The sequence below is a fragment of the Molothrus aeneus genome, chromosome 16, assembly GCF_037042795.1.
Source record: "Molothrus aeneus isolate 106 chromosome 16, BPBGC_Maene_1.0, whole genome shotgun sequence".
Lineage (NCBI taxonomy): Eukaryota > Metazoa > Chordata > Aves > Passeriformes > Icteridae > Molothrus > Molothrus aeneus.
In genome coordinates this window covers 7,575,604-7,601,014 of record NC_089661.1, presented here as the reverse complement: position 1 = coordinate 7,601,014, position 25,411 = coordinate 7,575,604, and the positions used below count along the sequence as shown (strand labels likewise).

Below are 25,411 nucleotides of genomic sequence, written 5' to 3'. Positions count from 1 at the left end.
AAACTCAGAGAAAAGTACCAGATGTGAACACAGAAGTAAACAATCCTAAGGGAATTCCTGCTTAGCCTGAGATGACAGAAAACAGATAACATCCAGTACAAAGGAAAAAAGGAGCAGCAAAAGAATCAAAAGTACCCAAGAAAGCAAAAGTCAGAATGCCTGCTTAGCAATAATATAACCAGTGAGTTACCACTGCTCCTCACACCTCTGACAGCCTGGTTCATCTCCTTCCTCTCACTATCCCTCCCTCCCACCCTTCCCCAGGGTGATGCTCAGTGTGGGGCTCTGTTGCCACACAAGGCATGAAGCCACTGAGAAATCAGTTGATGTCACATTAGTGAGACACTTCTAGGAGTGTTAAAGTACTTGGTTCAAAAAGAATTAAAATTTGAAATGAACTTTGTTCATACAGCAGTTACTGCTGCCTTTTCTCACCTGAGAATGGAACCCTCAAGAACACATTTTTCTGTTACTTTGCAGAATTACTGTCTGAGTTCAGCCAGTTATAAGACTTTGTTTCATATTCCCACTTTGTGCCTACTAGATTTACTGCACTCATTTTAATTAAAACATGGGATTTCTCTGTTGGTTTATTCAAAGTTGTCATCACCAAGGGAATTAAGCCCTCACTTCAGCAGCTCTTGTGTTGTTTGGTGTTGTTTCCCTTTGCAGGGGTTGCATGAAGGCAGGCAATCAGCAGAGAGGCCTTTCTGTATTTAAAATACCTGTATATTTAAATAATATACCTGTATAAATAATATACCTGTATATACCACCTGCATATTTAAATAATACACATGTATAAAATAATTCTGTATTTAAAATAAAATGTGCCGTGCATACTGCAAGTGACACAAAGGTGTGACTCCTATCTGACCTCTGTGGATGTCCTGTTGTTCTTAGAAGGAATATGGACTTTAATTTTCCCATGAATTTGCCCTAAGTTTGAGATTCTAAGATTCTACCCAATACCCTCCAGAATGCTCATCACTGACTGTCCCACCTCAGCTGCTCCCAGCAATGGATACATCAATACCACAGCAGGACTACTGAGATTCATGGGGTTTGCAACCTGGGAGAAGGATAAAGGTTAAAAAAGACAAGTAAAAAAAAAGTAAGCCTGATTTGAAGCAAGAAAAAAAAAACCAAACTAGGGATAAATGATGTACTCTGGACAGCTAATGAAGCTGTGGGACTGCAAAGTCAAGTTAAAGCGAACTTTTCTATATAAAAGGTCTGGGATTTCAAGTAAACAAACATAATAGTGTAAAATGGTCTAAAATCCTGAATAGAACTATGCAGGATTTGGATGATGTAGATGTTATGAGTACTCTGGAGAGGAGGGAGTCATCTCCTAATGAGTAGTGAGAGTGTACAAAGACAATGACCAACTTTAGTTCTGAGCCAGTGTGGAGGTGAATTTGGTCTCTTCACAGCATTAGTTTAGAGATGTAATAACCACACAGACATTAAGAAAATACACCACTGTATTTATAGCATTTTTACAGATTTTAAAGAAAAGTTTAATGAGTAAAATGTTTTCAGTAATTGCCTAAAGCAACCTAATAGGGCTTTATGTTTAATATCTTCTATTCCCTACACATTAAAAAACTTCCATTCAGAACCACCTACATGGCAGAAATAACCATCCCAAGACAGCTATCACAGGTGGGAGCAACTTCCACAGTTTTAGTTCAAGGTCATCCAATAAAGCTGGCTTCAGGCTTTGCTTTCCATCTGGAAAGCCAGCAGTGGCAGGCACTGGCAGATTTCCCACACACTGTGTTTCATGATGACAGTGGATGCTGTTTTATAAGAATTCCATCCCTTTCCACAGGAACAGGCAGTACCTGTTGTTGAAATGATCTCACCTTTACTAATAATATTTACTGGGTCCCAACATGTTAATGTGTTTTAAAATGCATGAGCTTTGCACTACAAATGATTTTGAAGTTCAGTTTTGATCTGCTCTGTATCACATAGAGGTCTGGGGGTTTGCTGCCTGTCCCTGTCAGCTAAACTGAGCTAATACATGCATCATCCATTTTTGCAACCATGTCTTTCAGCACAGCAGATTTCCATATCTCCAGCAGTCCTAAACTGCCTCCTGAAGCCAAGCACATCCACAGCAGCAACACATTAAATGTGTGACACACGGGATGCTGCCCCAGCAGCTCCCTCAGCTTCTGGGTCTGTCATCTCACCAGGAAAGAAGAAAATAAAGGAAGTGGGACAGGAGCATTGGAAAGGAAGAGAGAGTGTGCATGTTCTGACGTGGTGTGTTTGCTTTCCTCAACAGCACAGACAGATTGAACGTTCACAGCTTGACCCAAAACTCTTTTTATTCAGAATGTTTTCAGGAAGGAGCTGAGAGAAGCCTGAGAAGAGAAGGAGGGGGATGCTGGCAGGCTGTAAACTGATGCTTGTCTGTACATATTGTCTCCTTCAGATCTATATATGCTGAGCTCTCAGCTATTCCAAAAACAAACCAGGAAGAGCTGGAGATAGCATCTGATGGCTTCAAGGTATATTTTCATTTCCTGGGCTGACTGGAGACAGTCACAACAGCTCCTGGCATAATTTTATGAAATTTCATAGTATCAGTATCATTGAAGGAGAGATGCTACAAACAGCCACAATTCCTACATAACCTGGACATATCCTGAGGAGGTCCATGCTGGGCACCAAGCAAGGCAGGGTCCTGAGACAAAAATAGCATTTGAAAATGTAATTACAGACCAAACCACAGTGCATCTGCTCTGCTGTGACTGAGGTTGCCTGAGCTAAAATATGATTGTACAATATAAATTGTGGCATCACCTAATTGAGGAAGGCTTGATTTCATAATCTGAAAATTGTCTCCTTATAAACTTCAGGTAATTCTTCATAGCAAGCAGGTATTCAGCTAGAAGTGATGTGGATTTCCTGGGTTTGAAGAGCACAGCTGCTTTCAGCTGCTCTCCTTTTTTTGTTTTCAAGGGGGAAACAAAAATAAGAAGCAAAGCAAAGGACACATTTACAAAGTTAATACCTGACTTGCAATTGGCACAATGGTTTGGGAAACATCGTGACCTGTTAGTCCATTGCTTCAGCTCATTTTGCTTTCTTTGTTTCTTTGTATTGATAAAAAGAAAAACAAGAATTATTAGAAAACTGGCCTTTTATAAAGTATATACTACAGGATGAACTATTTCACTGTAGTATATAGCAAATAGATAAGAGTTCATCTGCTTTCCTTGCTTTTCAAATAAAAAAAATTCTGGGCTCAGGCTAAGAATAAGCTGTCACATATTTAATTTTATTGAGTTTCATGCAGCAGAATTTAAAAAGCTGTGTTTTGCAATAAAAATTATTACAAATTTGAAAATCAGAGATGTCAGTTAGAGTTTCTGTAGCATATATTTTTGCTTCACTTCAGAGTTCCAGAAAGTCACACTGTTTAAATCTTGTATCTTTGTGTGGCAACACTTCATCTTTAAATGCTTTCGTTTTTAATTACTGAAATGAGGGCTTACATTATGTTTAGTGCACCAATAAGGAACTTCCACTTCTGTCTGCAAGGCAGAGGAAAAAGAGTGTACAAAGACTGCAAAGTAGCACAAAAGAGTGAAAAATCACATGTATTAAAACTGTACAGATATTTATGGTCTTCACTTAAAATTGTTTGCTGTTTCATTTTTAAACAGGGTAAAACCTGTTTCCACTGCTCTCACAGATGGTTTTTTCCTCTGTTTTGGGGAAGTTTTTTTTAATACAGTGATAGGCAGGCTACAGAAATATCTGTGCTTGTCTGAGAGTGAATCCTTGGTCTGTCACTAAAAACCAGTATGTGCTGCTCTGTGGGACTGGGGACATCATTTGTGGGCCTGGCATAGAGAGGCAGTGAAATTGCAGCAAGTTCATAAATGTATCTTCTGAATTTTAAAGTAATTTTGATGGGTACTAGTACATATCCAGTCTGTGGGTCCCCTCCAAGCCAAGCTGCTCTGTGATTCCATGTACAGCCAAGGACTCCCTCTTGCAGGGTTTGTGTTGTGTGAGGAGACCCTTGCTGTACAAACCACAGCTGCCAGAAACAGCCTCACCTTCCTGATGCCCTCACACAGAAGTGTGAAACATGCAACCCAACTCCATGTCCATGAGCATCTAGACCTTGCTGGGTTCTTTCTCAGTTGGGTTTGTAGGGGGTTTTTAACGGCTGACAAACTAGAGCAGTTCTCTGCCTAATGTCCTTATTTCATGGCCACATTTGCATCTTCTTCAAGGCAAATAGCAAATTCAATTAGCAGCCTTAGAGCATATTCCCTCCATGGGTTAAACCTGACAGAGGAAGAGCTTGCTGTGGTTTCCACCAGCAGCAGGCCTAGCTTGCAGTGTGTTGTTTTCTTATTCTTGAGTGAGTATTTTTAAACACAGGGTGGGGTATTTTTTAGCAGTGTTTTGTTGTCTTATTCTTGAGTGAGTATTTTTAAGTGCAGGGAAGAGCTGTGGCACCTGCTGGTGTGTGCAAGCAGAGCTGACAGGCTGTGTGTGCTGTGACCCTGAGGGCTGGGGACACTCTGAGCACAGCTCCAGAGCCCTGCTTTCTTTAAGCACAGCTACAGTCTACTTTTCCTGCTCTAGGATCTGGCTACATGTGAATAAAAAGATCAGACAGACAGTGAGAAGAAAGAACCATTACTTTAAAAAATGTAGCTGGAAATGTGAGCAGTGCCTGGATGTGCAAGTGCTACAGAATCCTTTCACTGTGTTCATGCTTTCATAAGAACTATTAAAAAATACCAATTTAACCCAAGAGAATTTCTATTCTGTTGCTAACAGCATGAAAGGCAAAGAAGGGAATACAAACATACCACACAGTTTCTCAAATACTAAGTGTGTGTTTTATCCTTTTGCTCTAATTAAAGGAAAGGCTAAAGCAGATGCAAGAGCTAAAGAGCTGTGGCTCTCATTAAAGCTGCTCTGGCACTCTGTGCTCTGAGTGTAGGTGTAGAGCTGCTCGTTAGCAGTGTTCAAAGCTGAGCCTGCTTAAACCTGGCTGAGGAGGCTCAGCTGCATGTGCTTGGTTGGACAGGTCATTCCCAGGGGAATCTAGTCCTGTCAGAAGAAATCAGTTACTAAAATTCATGACCTACATACAGACTTCTGGTCTTTGGATATTGGCAATTCATTGCTTCAGAAATCAAATGAAAAAAAGAATATGGCTACATATAAAGTCTTCCACAATATGTCTATGAATTAGAGTTTATGTCATTTGCTTAGTGAAGCAGATACAAAACTTGGACCACTGAGGTAACCATGACATGTGCTGTTAATCTCAGCAACAGGTAATTAAAATACATTTGTCATTAAAAGATGTTTGTCATTGAAGACAAATGTAGCCAAGCCCTTCTGTCAGTATAAACTCCCCAGCATGAGAGGCAGTAAAGAACAGGTGCTGCTGTATTACTTGGGTATCACTCTTTTCTCTGGCCATTTCATTCAGTGCCATTCACAAACTGAATTTAACTGCCTCAAGGATTAATGAGCAGAGTCAGAACACTCTGCCACACTGCAGGGAGCAGCTGGGCCAGAAGCTGTGTGAATATCCTGGGAAAAGTAGTCATTAGGTCTGCTGCAGCTGAAGGAATGAGAGGGTCTGTGGCTCTCCATGGCTTAGAAAAGACAGAAACTGGAGCCCCTCTGTCCCCTGCCTGCTCTGCCAGGACCTTGGGCCAACCTCCTGGAGGCTGAAGCTCAGAGGAGCTTTCCTGCCTGTGCCAGGGAGAGGCTGGAGTGCTCTGGGCAGCTCCAGGCACTGTGAGGATGAGATCTGGCCCAGGAGGAGAACAGCTGCACAGTGTGAACACCAGTTCTGTTCCCTTTTCAATAAGCAAGCTCTCCTGTGTTAAATCCCTTACTCAAACACCTGCCAGGCAATACAGAGCAAAGAGTGTGAGCATGGGGGAAATGAAAAGAACAGACTGGATACCAGAACAAACAGAACAATTGCTCTCATTCACTGGGGCAGTTTATTTCAGTGCTTTGTTTGATATAGAAAATGTCAAGAGAAGTGCAGAGTTCAATGATGAGGCTTCTTCCAGATTAAATTTATGTACAAACCAATAACCAAGTAGTGACTTGACTACCAGGAGCAGGAGTGACAAAACCTTTCCTGTTCACTTTATTTGTACCACAAAGGCATTACTAAAGGTCAGTGCCACTATAACCAGCCCTTACTCCAAAGGTGTCTAAGCAGTGATTCTGGCAGAAGTCTCTAGGATAATACTCAGTCTGTGCTGTTTGCAGAGGGGTGAGGCTTCCAGCTTCTGACAATGCAAGTCAGGGCACTAAAATTAACCTCCAGTGTAAGGGTCAAAGTACCAGCCCCCTGTACTTGAACATGAGCAGAAAGTCAGTGAGTTTTTTCAGAAGCTTCATTAATGCCAAGGGTCTGAGCTCAGCAGGTTTTAGAGCTACTGAAGTTCTTGGCCAGTCAGCAAAGGCATTTGTTTCTGACCTCAGATACTCACAGACTGAGGACACTTCAAAATAATACACTTCTACATTTGATGATTTAGGAATATTAACCCTATTGCCTTCACCATCAGAATTGGATTAATATTCACGAACCTTCAGTGAGGCTCCTATGCCTGACCTTTTTGGCAATTTTAAAAATCCCTCTTGGAATATTTAATTTGATATATCAGAAAGTGCTTTGTGTTCATAACTTAATGGCTTCCATTTAATAAATGTCAAATCTTGGCTGCTATTAGTGCAAAGCACAGTGTGCTCTCTTGTGACATGAGCTGTCTAAGACCACTAATGAAGCAGGAATAAAGCCTGAACTAGGTTAGACTGTGGAAGCTTCAAATCCCCTACCTGTTGATATTTTGTTCAGACAAATATCCTTGCCACAAAGGACTGAAATCAGGTAGGAAAAGATGCTGCATAGACAGGTACTTTGCTAAAGCTTCCTTTTGTAAGTAGGTAAGAGATCCATTTTATGTATTCTGCAAAGTGGGCTGAATTAAAAAAAGGTGCTGAATAAAAAAGCAGTAATTTCCTTTGCAACTACAAAAATCATTTCCCAACGGCATTTTGTAAGTGCTCACCTAACTGGGATGCTCTTTATCTTTCTCCCTTTTAAAATGTCAAGCAGATAAAAGTCTTCTAAATACCATTCTTTCCTATTTTGATTAATTTTGCATAGTGTTTTCCCAGAGGGATTGATACTTACATAAACCTGAGTTCTGATTCTCTTCTGACTAAGACTTCCCGAAGTCTCTGGATCTTTGCCATCTCAAGCTCAATTTCCTCAGGCATCATTGTTGTTTCAGCCATTGAAATGATGTCAAGTTGATCTGTGTGTGGAAGCAGGGAAAATGAATTAAGCCAGTCAGACTGTCTTAATGGTGTTTTTCAGGAATGTAAATTAAATCACAGAGCTACCTAACTATGGAGTAATTAATTCAAGCAGTAAAAATACTCTAGCTGAATACTGTGCTGACTGCTTTCTCTATTGTTTTTTCTTATTACCTGCAATGTAACAGTTTAGAAGTGAAATATTCCCTAAGCCAAAGTGACAATCATTTCGTTAGTCAGGCTCAACCATCCCTCTGAGGAATCCCAACCCCATCCACAGCCACAGCCACCATTCCTGAACTGACATCACCACAAACTGACTGCCACAAAACCCTCTCAGAGCAATTACTCGCAGCTCTGCAGAGTCCTCCCTTGGTGCACCCATGAATGTTCCCCACCTTTAACCCCTCTAACCCTCCCTGCTGCTCCACCCTGGAGCTAAAGCCCAGCCCCACCAAGAGGAACCAAGGATGGGCTCAGAAATGATGCAGGACCTCATCCTGCAAGGGCATTAAAATGGGAAAAAGCACTTTGCAGTAATAACTTGGCAGCTGGTAAGGCCAGGGTGCTTCTGTGATTATTTCTCCATAATTGATGTGTTACCTCTGTAACCCAGAGAGAAACAGGGCTACGGACTGTGGTCCCTGGATGTAAAGCAACCAATTTATGTGAGATGGGTTTGGAAAAGAAACTGCTTGGCCTCTGGAAAACCCCATTCCAAGGGTTCATCATACTTGGCCTTCACATTAAACAAGAATTTAGACACTGAAAAATAGGTTGGCTGAATATCTTGGTACCCAAATGGAGAGATATTCCTGAAAAAAGGCCTGTTTCAGCTGTATTGATTTGAAAAGGGGAAAATAGAGAGGTCAAAATATACTCAGCATAATTATGCAGAAAACAGCAGACAAAAAGCATCAGAAAATAAGCTGTTCTATTAATAAGGAGGAGACAAACTCTGAACTCCCTCATGACAGACTAAGCACAGCTGAGAAGAATTTCTGACAAAAACTTGGAGTAGGAATAAAACTACAAAATCTCAGAAAATAGCCCCTGTATGAGCTTATTCATGGTTCTCCCAAAATGGAGGCAAAGGAAAAACATTCTATACTATATAAACAAAATATATTTCCCTTGTATTTAAAAATAGATTAAATATTTTTTAAAGTTATCCTGCTATTATTATCTGCAAGTTTTGACTTCCTTTCTTAATTAAGAAAGTGAGAAAACAAATATAAAACATCACTTTTTTTTCCAAGATAACAGAATCTTGAGGAAAAAAAAAGTGAGACAGATTAAAAAAAGTGAGACAGATTTTGAAATGTCTGTCATGAGAGAACAGCCATGTTTCAGTAGTTGTTTTTAAACTCAAATTGCAAAACTGGCCTGGAAAGTAAGCTGTCTTGTGTGTCTGAACACACAAATGCTGCCTGTCCAAGATGGATTTCCCTATTAGAAATCATTGTGTTTGTTGGAGTATATTTAATTGATGTGTAGCCTAAATGTCATGAGGTTCTCACAGGCCCATCTCTCATTTTCACTGCTTGCCAGAAATATAAGCAGGAGATGGGAAGTTAATTCATGGAAGCTACCATGAATTAAAGCCAATAATACTGGAAAACAGGAATATAAACCATAAATAAATTACACATACATATTATAAAATTAGCTCTCAAGAGCTCAGAAAACAGAAAAAAAAAGGTTACTAATTTACTTGCACTCTGCAGCTCTAGCTGTAAGTGCCCTGGTGTCACTCCTTGTGTGAGGTCAGCCTCCACCCACTGATTTCAACAATTCAGGAACAAACAAGCTTTATGCCCCAGTGATGTGCTTAAAGCAGCACAGGAATTAGTGTGACAGGCAAAGTCTGCTCTGACCCCTTGCAGAACAGAGATTCTCCTTCACATCCCACTCAACGTGTCCTTGAACCAGAGAAAATATTTTTGAAAGCAACCCAAAATTATGCAGTGTTTCCAAAAGACGCAAAAATGCAAGCAAGGCAGCAGAAGTTTGAAAGTGGGGGGAAATAAACACAGAAATCATCAGATATCAGTTCACAGCTTGTCTGCAAGCTGGGAGATGTGGCTGGAGCCCTGGAATAGAGCACAGGTGTGAGGACACCTGGAGAGGCCAGGGCAGGATTGTCCCCCCAGCACTCCCCACAGACACCAACCTCTGGCTCTCAGCTCCTCTCCTAACATCATGGATAACTGGCTCACCTTCAGCTGTGCTGAAGGATAACTAATTATTTTTCATAAAATGGTTTGAGCTCCTGGGATGTGAACCACTGGGGAAGATTATGTTAACATTATCGAGCCTTTAAGTAAAGCTCTAACTCTGTCCCAGTGAGCAATGACACCTCTGAGACATGATTCAGAACAGCTTCACACAGAAGTCTCTTACATTTTCAAAAAAGAAAGAATGAACATTTCATTTTATTTAAAGCAGGTATGTAGCAGTCAACTATTTTTTTAGCATATATTGAGTTTTTTTCCTGGTAATGAGACAAAATTCATAAAGCAAAAGTGGAGACACTAATCTCTAACACCTGGATTAGTCACAGCCAGTGACAGGATTAAACTATTTTGTCTGTTCTGCAATCTCCAGGATAATTTTCAGTGACAAAGAAACAAGTAAAATGATATTACTGTATGCACAAAAAGATAGCATGAAAATAATTACTATAGGGAAATAAAATTATCAAGCAATTACACATAGGGAGAGGGACTGAAGAGGTAAGCCTGAAGTTATTAATGCATAACTTTGGTTCAATTTAGACACAGACTGGTATAGTTAAACTGGGCATTAACTTAATGATCACACTTCATCCTCAGTGTGGCAGCCAGAAATAGAACAGTAGCCAGCTGTGTTTAAAAGCAACAAAAAACCAAATTGCCTATTAAGTCAATAAGTGCAAAGAAAACGTTAAAAGAAGCCTGAATTGACACAATGAGAAATGGGAGAACACCTCACACCTGGTGTCAATACTTTAGATCCATTGGGAAGGGATGCTGTGATTAATTACCAGCCAAGATCCTGCTGCTGTCACTGGTGGTGGCCCCAAGGGACAGGCTCACTGTGCTCTGCAGCCATTAGTGCTTTAATTGTCACTTGGGGCTGTCATTGTCACAGTACACCAGAGAGGGTGAGGTCTGGCAGTGACACAGAGGGCCCCAAATCTCTGCTGTGGAACCAAACAATGTCACTGTCACTGCTGGGCTCCAGAACAGCTCAGGCACTGGCAGGGGACACGCAGGGAGGAGCTGCAAGGGTGGGATCCACAGCAAGTGCAGGGTCTGCTCCAGCAGGGCCCTCTGGATCCCCTTCTTTATGGCCCTGCTGCTGCTGGAGCCCAGTCTCACCTTCCAGAGCCACCCCAGTCACTCAGCAGGAGGAGAGCTCCAGCACAGGGCAATGGCCCAGCCCTCTAGCACTGCTCTTCTCCATCCTTGCCATGGCTGAGCCATCCTAAATGAGACTGTCCAACCCATGGCTGCTGAAGCTCCTCAAAGGATGGTGGCACAGACCAGCTGTGAGGCTTCTCTGATATGGAAACCACCCAGGAGCAAACGCAGCCCACCCAATGATGGTGCTCCAGTTAAAAATTATTTTAAGTCATTTTTCTGGACTGGACTTAAATTGAGCACTTGGAAGCCTACTTCTACTCCCTTAAATTGTCCAATTATAAGCTAATCCTTGGTAAGAAAATGTTAATAGATAAGTTTTGCTCCAAATCTGGGTCAGAACTTTTGGGGCTTTTTCAAAGAATTCAGTGAAATTCTCAAGTTAATCCTCTTTCACTGAAGTATATTAAGTGCTAATAGAGCAGAGTGCAGCAAGTAAACTCTTAATGCTACTTCACATATCAAAATCAAGACTCTCAAGACCACTATTAGTTGATGAGACAAAGCAGAAGTAAGCAGGAGGCACAGGTCAGAAATGGATGAACAGAGAACCAGCTAGTGCAACTTAAAAACAACATGCTTGGTGGAAATTGAAATAGTTGCATAATGCACAAAAATTAATTTCTTATAGTTCAAAATATTCCAGATAAAAATATGTTCATGTGAAAAGAATCAGATTATTCCTGTAGTTGGTCACTACATGTCACCTGGAGGCATGAATGGAGGCCAGCCTTGCAGCCAGCCCTTTTACTATACCTTCTGTTGTTGCCTCAGAATTGATTTTTTTCTGTTTGATTTAATCCTTCTGGTGCAGGATGCAGTGGCCAATAACTAACCTGGACAGGAAAAACTACATCTAATTCCTTATTTCTAATCTAGCCTGCTGCAGCATTCTATTACTGTGAATCCTAACAATTACTGAATTTGGCATATGTGTGGCACATTGTATTTATTCAATGCTTTATGATGGAATTACCATATAAATACAATACAAACAGCTGCAATGTGTTTTGTTCCTGGATTGCCTGGAGAGGCTGCAGCCTTGTGCAATTTCAAATGAGTAGACTGGGGGAAAGGGAAAAAAGGGGCAGTGAGCTGGTTGCAGTGGCAGTGGGCACATCCCACACCCCTTTCACTGCCTGCCTCTCTTGGTTTGGACACTGGCAGCAGCCTGGCTTTGGGACACATCCCAGAAATGTCCTCATCCTGCTGCAGAATACAGCTCACAGGCCATTTCAGGGGCTCTTTCAGAAATGCTGCATCTCCTCTTTCCCCTCAAGGCAATCTCTTCCCTCTGTTTGTCAATTCATTCTCCTGTTTCTTCTCTAGCACTAAGAACAGGTTGGTGATGGCACAAATTCAGTAAATTTGGGATGGTGCTGCTGGTTCATCAGGCCTCAGTGAGCAGCACAAATACCTGGTGAGTTTTAACACTGTGGAAAAGCAGTCTCTAAAGGCAATAGGAGTGTGCAGATTCTGTTACTGGAGGAGCAAAAAGCTGATGTGCTGCTCCAGTCACAGTCAGCTGGCAAAAGTTCTCAGAATCCCTTTGCTTGCACTGCTGTCAATGGCACTGAATGCTGGAGATAACACAGCTGGATTTTGCTTCTACCAGGAAGATGATTTGTTTTTTCTTATTATTGTGCCTGTTATAATTTTTGAGTCCTTATTGATACTTCTCCATGAATGGAGAAACACATTTAAATTTTGGGTCTTTAGCATGTAGAGCCATGAACTGCATTTTGGGTTGACAAAAGAGCACAGGTCCTTCACAGCTGGCCAGATGTGCTTTGTCCCTGCAAGCAGTGGTAATGCAAACTTTCTGACAAAACTGTGTCTGCTGGAAAATGCCAGAGAAGTGGCATTCAGAGTATTTGGGGGATAACACATTGGATTCAGTACATTTACTATAAAGTCAGAAAGAATTCTGTGCAAAGACCCTTGTTTCTTTTCAGTGCTTGAGGATCCAGAACAGCCTTGCACTTCTGGAAATGTTAAATTAAAAAAAAAAAAATCAGAAGTTTCAACTGCAATGCAGCTCCCAGATGCACAGGGGGTAACCTTAGAGCCCTGAGATGTTGGCTTAAACCAGGCATCAAGGCTTCAAATACTTTTGCCAGACAGCAGGGCACCCAGAAATCCCAAAGGTGGTTTTTTCACATGCTCCATGTCTCAGCAGAAACCTCTGGGCTGGCTGAGTCCCCTTAGAGCTTGGCTTTGCAACAGGCAGCTGTGAAAGCTGGCAGCTCCAGGGATCCTCTTTGGCAGGAAGGGTCCAGAGATGCCTCCTGAAAGATGATTAAACACCAGGATCTCTGGGAGTGTCATGGTCATCCAACATCCCTGCTGCACAGCTGTCATTTGGAGAAGGGGGAAAAGAAGTGGGAGATTTATCTGATTTGTGGGGAATTGTGGTGCATCTTTGCTTCCAGCAGAGCTGAAGCACAAAACACTGGCCAGCTCAGCCCTGTGCTGTGCTGTGTAAAGACCATTTATGTACTGGGACAAACTGCTGGACTCAGGCAGATCTTTGCATCTGCAGCTCCTCAGGCAAGAGATCAGAATTTCATGTCTGTAGAGAGACACATATGATTATTTTTTTTCTCTATTCATCCATCTCTACTCATTCAAAACCCAGCACAGATCATTCTGTTTGCCATATAATCTCCTCCCCAAGAACTATTAAATCATCTGCTGTAACTGGTGATGGCTCTGTCCATCAGCCAGCTGTGGTCTGGGCGTAATAGCAAAATGATAACATTGGGATTTATTTTGTCCAGATCATGAATACTTTTTTATTCTTTAATTATCACAGATTTAAGCCTAGACATCTTCAAATATAATTTTCTACTTCCAAAGCATTTCACTCACACTCTACCATATGACCCCATTTTAAAATTAGGTGAGCAGAGAATAGAAAAAGCACTGTGTGCAATTGCCCACTGCACTTCCAGAATCACTGCCCTGTCTGTTCCACATCTAAGAGCCTCTGGTTATAAAAAGATTCTTTTAGTTGCTTATCCTGTATGTTCTTGTTCTTATCTCCAAGCTTTGACCTTTTATTTTTTATTATTTACCTTTGCTAGAAAGCCTGTTGGCAGCAGTCTATTCTTTCCCATTTCAGCCTTTTGTATACTTGGTCTCACTGAGATTTCTCTTGAAATACAAATGCCAGATTCACGGTGTTGAATGTTAACTCCTTCCTCTAACTCTGAAAGCCCTTTTTGTTCCTTTCCTGTGGTATTATACTCAAAGACCTGCACACAATGTCTCCTGTCACATCTGATGGAAGTGCCTGCAGTTTCCCCCTGCCCAAATAAGATTCTCAGCTGCTTTCCATCTTTTAGGCTGTACTTCTGTAGAACAAGTTGCATTGCACTGAATACAGCTGGTTTAAAAACTGAACCTGAAAGAGATCCTGCTCTGAGCTTTCTCACTGAACTACAAATCCCCCACAGAAATAGACAGTCAGTGGTAAAAGTGATTGATAATTAAGGATGGTATTCAGTACTTGCTAACTAGAAGTTTTACAGTTAAATGATGGTTACAACTTTCTAATTCAGGGACAATTTTCTGCCCTTGCTCCCTATTAAAATATATATATCAGCCCAAATCCATAATGATAAGATCTATAAAGATCTTGCCTCTTAAAAAAAGCATCAATTAAAGTCTTGTTTGTTATCCTGTAAAATTTATAAGCAGTAATTATTCTTGGCTTTGTTTTTTGTCAGTTTATGACAGTTTCAGTTTCCTAAGTGGGTAATTATGCAACCCTTTAATCTTACACTTCCCCCAGGAAAAAGATATCTCTAGTCTTAAGGAACTGCTCTGTGCATAGAAAGCTTCATCTTGGTTGTAATGATATCCTGAAAAAACAGCTCATCTGCAATAGTTGTTCATCCTGTCCTGACAATGGGATCCTGTGAATCATCACCAGGCTGGAGTTCTTGTAGAAATTTAATGGCAGGCATAGGTCTCAATGTGACATTCAGACTTAATGAACCTCAAAATCTGTACTGCTGTCCTATGTTTGGACTATAAATTCCATTTGTTCTATCTTGCACTTCAGCTTTCAGATTTCAGCACTCTCTTGATTCTGTTGCTGTCAGCCTTGTGGTGTCACCTGCTCGTGGTGATGGGGACAGGTCCTGTGGACAAGCTCAGGTATCTGCAGGCACAGCAGGGCAGGCTCAGGAATCAGAGAAGGTTAATTTGACTATTATCTGGGGCTTTACTCATTAAGGTAGGATTTAGCTGTCTGAGGTCCAGTGTCCACTGCAGTCAGACACTGCCCCTACAAAGATTGCAGACCCCATAGGGATCCATCCTGTCAAATTAAACCCTCCCTCCACCAGAGTGCTCCATCTCTGCTTTTATGTACCTCCCTCCTAAGGGTGCTTGTGTGTGCAAGGAACTGACTCAGAACAGTGGGACAATTTGCTCCTTAATTATCTGTAACTAGAGTCAGTTGTAGCTGTAAATCTGTGCTTGATTTGGTGCTGGTTTGTAGCAATATCAGTATGATTTTCATGGCTGTGTTTTCTACTCCTGGGAGTTCTGCTAGCTTTCTCTATTTTTATAGTCTTTGATTTGTGACTCACAGTACTCTGGATACTCTGGGAGGACTTTTCCTCAGTAGTACCCTCTCTTCCAGTAGTTTAAGAGATCATACAAAACCACATTTACAGACCAGGAAACAGGATTTCAGTACTCACAGCAATAAATAACCAGGAAGTCAGAACTTAATATTGAACTAAAGTTTCTTTGAAAAGATAAGGAAAAAGAAGCTTCTTATTAAAATCTTTGCATAAACAATGAATAAAAGCCCCAGGCCTGATTTGATTATGCCATAATATTGTCATAAATACAGATTTTATTCGTGTGATAGAAATTTGCAGGATGTAAATAAATTCAGGATATGCAGAAGGATGTCCACTAAGATAAATTACCTAATGGCACTTACAGGTTGGATCTTGAAAATCCTTAGGGGCCTTGACACTCCAATTACAGGGCTCAACTTTGCTCCTTTGAAGTCGATTCCAGGACTCTCTGGGCAATTTGCATGCCCCAGCCAATTTCTATTCACTCAGTGATAACAAGGGTGCACACACATCTCCAGCTGGTTAGAGGGCAAATGCATAGAAATGAGGAAAACATAACCATGCAAACAGCAAAGGGAGTTGGAACTAATATCTCTTTATAAAACCCTTTTTAAACTCAAGTCCTATCGAATTAACAATCCCCAGACACATTATTCATGGATTCACACACAATTCTCCACTCAGCTGAAACCAAATCCTCTGTATTAATATCAGCTGCATCTCTGAGTTGAGGCAGTTTTCAAATATCCAGATTCTAAATTAGGCAGATTTAACTTTTTCTTCCTTCTGGTGGCTGTGATAAGGTCACACCAGCTCATGCCTTCAGATGCAAGCTGGCCTGCAAATGTCTGCTCAGTAGCCAGCTCAGGATCATCTCAGCACAGGCCTTTCACACATTAAACATAAATACTGAGCAGCACAGTGAGTCTGTACTGGAGCCTCAGAAATCCTGACAGACTGCAAAAAGGATTTGCTCACACACAGAAATGTTTCAGAGCAATTCCATTCCAGCACACTGGAAGGGCATTGTCACCCTTGATTGATGCCACCATTGCAGAGCCCAGCTTTCAGTGCCTGAACTGAGCCACAAACTCTCTCCAAGACAACTTTAGTCCATTTGCAAAATAGCCTGTGGTATCTCATCCAACCATTTTTGTTGGGCATAAAGAAGGATTAAGTGGGTTTGAGTGGGATTTAAAGAAAAGCTGTCCACATAATTAGGTCTGCAGAGATTTATTACAGACTTCACAAAGTACTATAATTGAATTGTGCAAGGACATTTTCCAGACTTCCTACTGTTGTTCCCAATTCTAAATAAACTCTAGTTTGGGTACCCGTACCACAGTCCTTGTTGCCAGATGCTCTGACAACAGGACTTTTTACACATTTGGCTGGTGAGTTCAGGTGAGGTGTGAAAGCAATTTCCCCCAGACCACATTACATGTCAGTCTGGAACTAAGCAACCTAATTTGTCTTGCTGTAACTGAAATAACAGAGTGGCATTTTCCCACCTCTTTCTAGGAGATGTACCACTGTGTGTTTCATCAGGATTGTCCTACTGACCTAACCACAGGGAAGGGTGCCCTCATTATCCCAGCAGGACTAAACCCAGAAACTTCCCCTAATGTTCTGTTCTTCTGGTTCCTCACTCTTCTCTCTGCCCCTACACACAGATAAACAAATAAATAAATCTCTGCATGTGAGACAAACCAGCTGATTTCTCAAGATACTGTTTCATATACCACATATCACAGACTTAGAGATTTTCTTAATTACACACCCAGTCTGGAATATGTTCCATTTAAAATGCTGCCCAGAGAAATTCTCAGTACCAAGGCAATATGTGACCTCATAACTCATGTATGAACTCACTCTGTTCTAAAAAAATCATTACAAACACAAATACTTGGTGCAAAGTTTGAAGTCTCCTCTATGAGAAGTCACCTTTCTAATGAGGCAGGTGTTAGAAAAAGGATTTTTTTTTATCTGAGCCACAAATTTCATCTCAGTGCACCTCCACATTACATTAAAGTGCGAGATCAAGATTTTTGACATATGCTAAACATACACTTCACCAAGAATTAGCCACCACAAACCCAACAGATTAGAATCCTGTGTTTCTTAAGTTGAAATCCCCTGTTTATGAATTAAATATAAGCCTAAGAAGAGCTAGAAACAAATTTGTCTTTCAGTGAAATATTGGGATGCCACCAGCATAAAATCTGTTGGTTTTTAAAATGAATTAAGCTAAATTGCTTCCTTTTTCCTTCTTCTTCCCCCCTCAGGTAACCTTTCCTATTTGATTTTCTGGCTTTACAATGAGACTTTCCTATTTCATTAGGTGTTTATCTCCCCTGTTGCTATATGAAAACTTGCAACCAGCAAAGAAAATAATATTGGCTCTTTTCAGGAAGTGCTATCAGACAGGATGAATAGACAAAACACACTCACTATAACCTGCCTCAGACCACTGTTCATATAGTAAATTCCACAGGATTAAATCATGAATTCACCTTTTTCTTGCAGTTTTAAGCTCTGTGTACTAATTCTTACACTTAATGGGAAATTATTTATAAAAAGGAAAATATAAGCTCCATTTAATTATTTCCTCAGAACTCATTATTCAAAGTTAATGACCTTCTGGATTAAGTAAGCCTTTTGTGATGAATCTCATTTTTACAAACATTTATCTGAATTGATTATCTTTGACCTAATTTGTGTTGGTGCAGACTGGGGTATAAAACAATGCTCAAGTACTGCTATAAACAGTTCATGCTATTTTATTTGCATCTGTTTGCACATTTTTCAGTTTGTTTGCAATATTGATTCATTTAGAAAGATACACATCTCAAAACAGCCATCTCCCATGCTGCCTGTTTCTTTATTTGACTCACCAGCAAACACCCATTTATCCTAACCAGCATCTGATAATGCCCTGGGTTAGCCCACAAAAATGTCATTGTTATCCATTCTTCTGGGACAGCACACAAAAACCTCCCCACTGTTATTAGGGGAGGACATTCCACAGGACCTGGAAACTGATGAGAATCCTGATCATTTGTCCTAGCAGGCAGAAAATTGTTTCTAGCTTGGATATTTTGTCTTTCTGCCACTGAAGAAAGAGGAAACCTGGGAAAATTATTAAAAGGATATTCCATGAGATGGGATCCTGTTTCCTGCTCCTTGTTTATTTTACTCCACTGCAAAGGGCACTGGATGACCTCCTTATAAACACACACAGAAGTGTCTCTGCTCCCTTGTGCAGAGTGAATGCAAACATGCCACAAGGACAATATTTCCTTGCTGTAAATACCTACATATGTGGAGGATTCACAGGAGACAGTTTTTTCTTGCTTGCAACACAGTGATGTAACACTTTCCCAGCATGAGAACAGTTACATCAGATTTACTCTGTTGTGGCTAACCACATAATTTCAAAACAATAAAATTAAGTGCTGTGATTTTCTCCACTACAAGAATACTTTTACAAAGATATTTTATATCCAGACTATTCTACATAAAAGGTAAACTCCATTAAAAAAAAACCTACTGAGGAAAAAGCTCACATCAGCTACTATGAAATGACTGCAACCAAAATAAAACTAGAAAGAGCTTGAAAAAAATGCTTTGCCTGGGTAAGAGTGATGCTGGAATAGTTCTTGTACGTGTTCTTTGTTTCTGATAGGGAATTACCCTGAAATTTCAGCTCCCTTGCAGGATATCTCTGCTGAACAGACACAACTTGGACCACACAAGCTCAGAATGTTTTTTTGTGCATTAGGTGTGGTGTGTCCAGCCTCAGATCCTGCAGCTCTGCATGCACAGCCCTGCAGCAGGGTTTGAACCCTGTCCTTCTTTCTCTGAATAAACATGGGAGATGAGGCAGAAAGCTGCAGTAAAGCCAGGAGGAATCAAGGTGAGATGAATTAAGCTCAGTCATTCATTCCAGCACACTGTGCCTGTGTCAAAGACAAGACTGAACACAGTGGAAAATGCTGCTGGAGCCAGGGCAGGAACTGGCACCCATCCTGATCAGGGAGTATATGGAAACAGTTCCATAACATGTAAACCTTGAAATAGGCCTTAATATTCCCCTCTTCCCCAAGTGATTGTCCTAGTACCACTGTTACATCCCTCTTGAATGCTTTTTCCAGTTTATCAGCAAATAAATAAAGGACCACACTGGTCACTGGCCGCCTGCAGATACCTCAGTGTTTCTCACACACAAGCACCACTCACTTGTCCTCCCTCCAGTGACCTCCAGTGCCTCAGAGGCAGAGAAAATAACAGCCAGAAATCAAACTGCATTAGTTACCTCTTTCTAGAGGTCTGATTTGTGAAAACAGGCACTAGCTTTCCTAGTAGCTCTCCAATTATTTAAAAAGAATGCAAAAGAGTCAGGAGCTGCAAGTCCCAGAGTAGCCAGCTCGTGGTATCTGCTCATTAATACCTTCACACAGGTGGGGCGTGTGCAGGACAGAGGAACAGACCAAGGGCTCAAAAGAATATTTTATTTTTCAAAATAAACCTGTGTGGGACAAAAACTTGCTTGACATTTAAATAAACCATGATGCTGACAATGCAGCTGCTATTGGATTTCCATACTCCTTTCACCTTTTCCCATGATGCTATGAATTGAAAATACAACCTTGTGCACTTTGAACAGCAGTTTGTCCTTCAGAGAACGAGGAGAACATACAGCTGTGTGCAGCCTGGTGGGGAGCTTTGCACAGTGGATGTGATCTGACAGCTCTTTCTATGAAAAAATGGATCCAAAGCAGGACACAAAAAATGAGGGAAAATTGCCTTTGAAGGTCGAGCCAGGAGCCCTCATTGTCAGTTTTATTCAGTGGCACTGGGTTAGAGGAGCTATTTCAGCGTGGCTCAGGAAAGCTGCCAGGAGCCAGGAAGGCTCTGGAAGGGGTTTCTGTGCCCAGCCCTGCATGAGGCTGAGCACTACCAGGAGGCTGGAAATAGAAACTGGAACAGTTCCTTGCTGTGGCAGGTACCTTCCCTCGTGTGGATCTTCACTGAAGTCATTGCACATTCCCATCTGCAGCAAGGCTGAGTTGAAGCCACACTCCAAGGAAAGCAATTCATGCTACATCACTTCATTTTATGTCATGGAGATTTAAAAAGCAGTATTAAGAAACACAGATTACTTGTTCATTTACTTCTGTCATTTTGCTCAGTGGTCAAAAGAAACAGCCTGTGGATTTCCATTTTATTCCTCACCAGAGTCAGATTCTGATCCTGTAATACTAACAAAAAGCTTCAGCACTTATGTTTCAAATGCTGTGACAGTGCCAGCTACAGCTAATGTTGAGGGATTCAAAACTTATTTAGTTTGGTATTTTTTAAAGACTTTTTTCTATCCTTATTAATTATTTTTAACTCCAAAACACAAAGTCAATAAAATGTTCACTCTCAAAGAGTCTTGTAAAACCTCTTTAGGAATAAATATATGAGCATCAGTTGATAAAGAGCAGCATATGTGCAAGTGAAATAATAGTAAAATGGCCACAGGCATTTTAAGATTTCATGCCTTCAGGACCTTATTTGACTGCATACCAGAGAGTTTGCTTTTCTGTCTCTCCCCACCCTGTGATGTGATTCTCTAACACAGTTTTCTAACAGTGATCTAAACATCTTAGCTGGTAGGTAATTTTGGGTAACTATAAAACCAGTGGGTAATTATTATAGACATACAAGTCCAATCCAGTAAAGACCAAAACTGATTCTGGTGTAGAGAGCTGCTTCAGACAGCAAAGAAACTGGTTCACATAACAGATTCCCACTCCAGCAAGTAAATAAATATTGAGAAAATGCTCCTCAGAAGCCAAGGAAAAAAGGAGTTTCTCATTTGATGGGACAAGTAATTTCTCAGGGGAATGAATGTAGCTATTCTAAGGCCATGGGCATACAATGTGTACAGTCTGACAGCAGAGTGGGAGGTCAGGCAGCAGAGAATCATACTGGGATCTTGTTCTTCAGTGTATGAGGCACACAATATCTGCAGGGAGCCACAGGCAAAAGCTGTGTCCTTTCTTAAAGATCAAATAGCCAGAGCCAGAAAAGCCAAAACCATCTGGTTCTTTCTCACTGAATTCTGAGGTGAAACAGCACAGGGCTCTTCAACTCACACAAATGATGACAGCTGGCAAAAAAATGTTTTGTACTTGCCTTTCATCTGTGGATGTGGAGTCACTCTCTAGCAAGCTCTGTCTGCACCAAGTAAATTGCTTTTGCATACTGACTTTTGATTCACTTTTCTTATACACTAATACTTTCTTCCTCACAACTGGCACTGGGCAGCTATGAGTTAGAGCTGATTGAGGTCTCAGAGGCAAAGAAATGAAGGAATTCAAGCAGAGCTTATCTATACCTGAAACAAATCGATAGCTGGCCGTCACCTTCTTTTTGCATACCAGAAAGAAAGAAATTTCATAATCACAGGATGTTTCACTCCTTGCCAAGGCAGAGACAAATGGATCCTGATTTTACTGGCTTTCAAATCACCATGGCTTGCCCTTCACTATCACATCCCACACACTCTCTGTGCCACAGACAACATCAGCCTGAAGGAAAATGTGTGCTCAGAACCTGCCAAACTGCAGGAACTTCAATCCCCTCCCAGGCACCATGCCCAGAGGAAGCTGTTTGGGAATCCATGGTAGAGGATGAGGAGAGAAACTACAGATTGGATAAGGAAGGTGGGGACACAAATGCATAACTAAATTTCTGTGAGTTTCTCTGGTGTGAAAAAGGATCATTTGAGGAGCAGCACTCGCTGTAGGGGCTCCAATGTGTTTCCTAATGATTCACTGCTCAGACAGGGAGATTGAAGTGCCACTACCCTGCCAGTGCAAATGGTTCTCCAGGGAGAAAATGCTCATCCCCTGCTTGCCACAGGGACAAGTGAGGGCAGAGAGACCAACCCCATGGGGCAGCCTGACACAGATTCCCAGGAGAGCCCTCCTGGCAGTGACACAGCCCCAGATTCCCTCTCCAGTTTTCTGAAGAACATCAAGATGAGCAGGGCTCTAGGAGATGAAGGCACAGAGCCTGGTCCAGTTTTGCTTTTACTGAAATCAGTGAGGAAATCTCCATTCCTGCCAATGGAGTCAGCACTGTGTTTTCTATTTTCAACCAAGAAAGTGTCAATGAGGCTCCTCCATCCTTTCCCAGGGAGGTCAGGTCACTGTCCTGCTCTTTTGGCTTCAACTCCATTATTCTAAAATTCACTTTGGCCTCCTGGACGGCAAGGACAGAAGTGGTAGAAATGACTGTTGATTCCTTTCTCGGTTTGAGTTGTTTTCTACAAAAGATTAAGTAATCTGTTAAATCACTTTATAGTGAGATCTTTTGTTCTAATTTCACCGGTATATGAGAAAACCGAAATGTGCGTGTAAAAAACTCCTAAAAGCCCTAATCAATGAAGGTTTGGGTGGTGGAAGGATTCAGGGCAATAAGAAGATCCTTAAACACTGCTGATATTCTTACAATGACAAATTTCCTCTTGCATTTTGGTAGTGTTTGCAGTCATTAGATTTTTGCAATGAGCAGCTTGTGTCACTGGAAATCATTCATCCTCATTCAGTAACAAACTCTCTTAAAATTATTTTCTCAGATATTTTGCCTTTTATGAGCTGACAGAATGTTGATAATTCATTTTTCATTTCTGGTCCTGAAGGGCAACTAACATAATTTATCCAAGGGTGCTCCTCCTGATTTCTCATAGTTTGCCCTCCAAGCATACATTTTTCATCTCTGAGTTTTGAATCCATTTATACTGTGCCTTTTAAGTAGGCAGACAGCAGAACATGTTTCATGGAAATAAATCAGCATTATTTATTGTCTCTGGTTCTATCTTATTAAGTAAGATTTTTATGAAAATGGAACATATTTGGCTACAGAAGAAAAGCCCTCTGGGAATAAGGATTAAAGAGTGCCGAGTTTCAAACTTTCTTGTGCTCAGTAACTACAAGAAAATAAAGAGTGCTGAGTTACAAACTTTCTTGTGCTCAGTGACTACAAGAAAACTCAAGAAACCTCACCAGGATACACAGTACTTTGCAGTGCATGCCCAATCCCAAATGTAAGTTTTGATTCCTGTTTTATAACCACCCTTGAGGCAGACATACACACATTCTCACAAGTGGTTTCTCTGATGAAAACATGCCATGCAACTAAGACATCAGTTATCAAACACAGTAAAAAAAAAAAAATTACACAGACTGAGTCCATAATCCCACAGGCTACCAACAGCAAGGATGATTTGTGTAGTTCAAAGTGTCCTACTTTCCAAACAGAACTCATTTTTTCTGTAAAATATGTTTAAAGGAAATGAGAAAATTCATGAGCAACAGTCTCAAATATGACACTTAATGTTCATCTATGACTTTTTCAGCAATTATTGTTGACACTGGTTTGCCTATAAACACTGCATTACATGTTAAGTGCTCATTTCCTGCTTGGCAGAGTTGGGCACAGAGTTTTGGAAGCCATTAACCCTCAGATTTACAAGTGTCTCAGGTGAGAGAAATGTCTTTGCTGAGACATGTGAGTGGATGTGCAGCAGTAAGATCTAGATCCATAACAACCACCATGTTTTTGCCAAGTAGCCCCTATCCAGAATTACACAGAACAGGTCAGGCTGGTAGGGAGCACGGTGCTCATCTCTCCTTCCCTGCTCAGGCAGGGTCACTCAGGCACACAGCACAGGAATGTATCCAGATGGTTCTGGAATATCTGCAGAGAGGGAGCCTCCACAGCCAGTCTGGACAATCAGTCCCAGGGCTCGGGCACTCTCAGGGAAGAAGTTCTTCCTCGTGCTCAGGTGGAACTTCCCGGGCATCAGTTCCTGCCCGTTCCTCCTGTGCCACTGCTGGGCCAGGGAGCAGAGCCCGGTCCCTGCTCTGAGCCCTCCCTGCTCCCACTGACAGGCACTGCTGAGGGCTCCTCTCAGCCATCTCCTCTGGAGGCTCAACAGCCCCAGCTCCTTCAGCCCCTTCTTGTTCCTCTCAGCCCCTCTGGCTTTGATTAAATCAGGATGGATTTGGTTGTGCAGAACCTTGGGATAAGCTAGGCAGTAAATAAGCTGCATTTTTTGTTGAGATACCCTGGACACAATAGCCAGACCAAAAAAGTGAAGGAAGGGCAAAACTCATGAAATGTGTTAGGGAGACTATGGGAGCAAGGGTGGCCCATTAACTGATATATTTCAGTTCTGTGGCCCTGAGACACTCACATAAAGTATCACCTGGAAAAAGCTGCTTTAAGAGTCCCAGTTCCCCCTACTGTTGACCAATATTTTAGTAAGAATGCACTCTGAGGCACTGAAATAGTTCCAGTTCTCCCTTTTCCTTCCTTCTCTGTCTCAGTAGCTGCCTGGAGCAACCAGCTGTGGGAGGGGGAATTAGAAAAATGAGACAATGTGTATAACAGTATAAACTGGATTAGTCTCACTCTGTCAATCATTCTCTGGGCTCTTTGTGAAGTAAATGAAAATCCAAGTTACAGCTTTCTTTCATGAGCTACAGGGGATGCAGCAATGACCTGGTGGAGGTTATTAAATGGAACATTTTAGGTAGACACTGCTAGCCAAAATCACCACTGATTTAGAAAAACACTAAGCTGTATAGGGGAGGTTTAGAGCCATATGACTGCCATCAAAGCAGGTGAGTTTTACAACTGTTCTATAGAAAACAGCCTCAATCCTTTCTAGAAAACCCTTTCTGATTTTCAGTGTGGGAGTTCTGTCTTGGTTCCACAGATCAGACACGGCTGCTTTTCCTCTTGAAGTACAATACAAATATGTTAACATTAAAAATAATGAATAAGGTAAAAATCTAGAACTGGCAGCATCCTTCCAATCAGTTGTCTTTGTTGATGACAATGTTTTGCCTGATATTTTCTAAAAAGGTCTAGGTTCACTATGAATATTTTATTGTCACTTTCCATTTTTTGGTCACTCTCTTCAAAAAATTTACACAGTTGTGGGTTAAGGGTTTTTTTAAATGGAGACATGGAAAGAATATTAATTACATTTTCTGTTGGAAG

At 41.2% G+C, this 25,411-nt stretch overlaps 1 protein-coding gene across 2 annotated transcripts in view; it reads right to left on the bottom strand.

Moving 5' to 3' along the window:
- The window catches only part of BMERB1 (bMERB domain containing 1), a 59,948-nt gene that overhangs the window by 16,725 nt on the left and 17,812 nt on the right, over nt 1-25,411 (bottom strand). For both annotated transcript variants that reach the window (XM_066561170.1, XM_066561167.1), the window contains exon 2: nt 7,220-7,343. In XM_066561170.1, the coding sequence (XP_066417267.1) occupies nt 7,220-7,343 (124 nt within the window). The remainder of the gene's footprint in view (nt 1-7,219; nt 7,344-25,411) is intronic.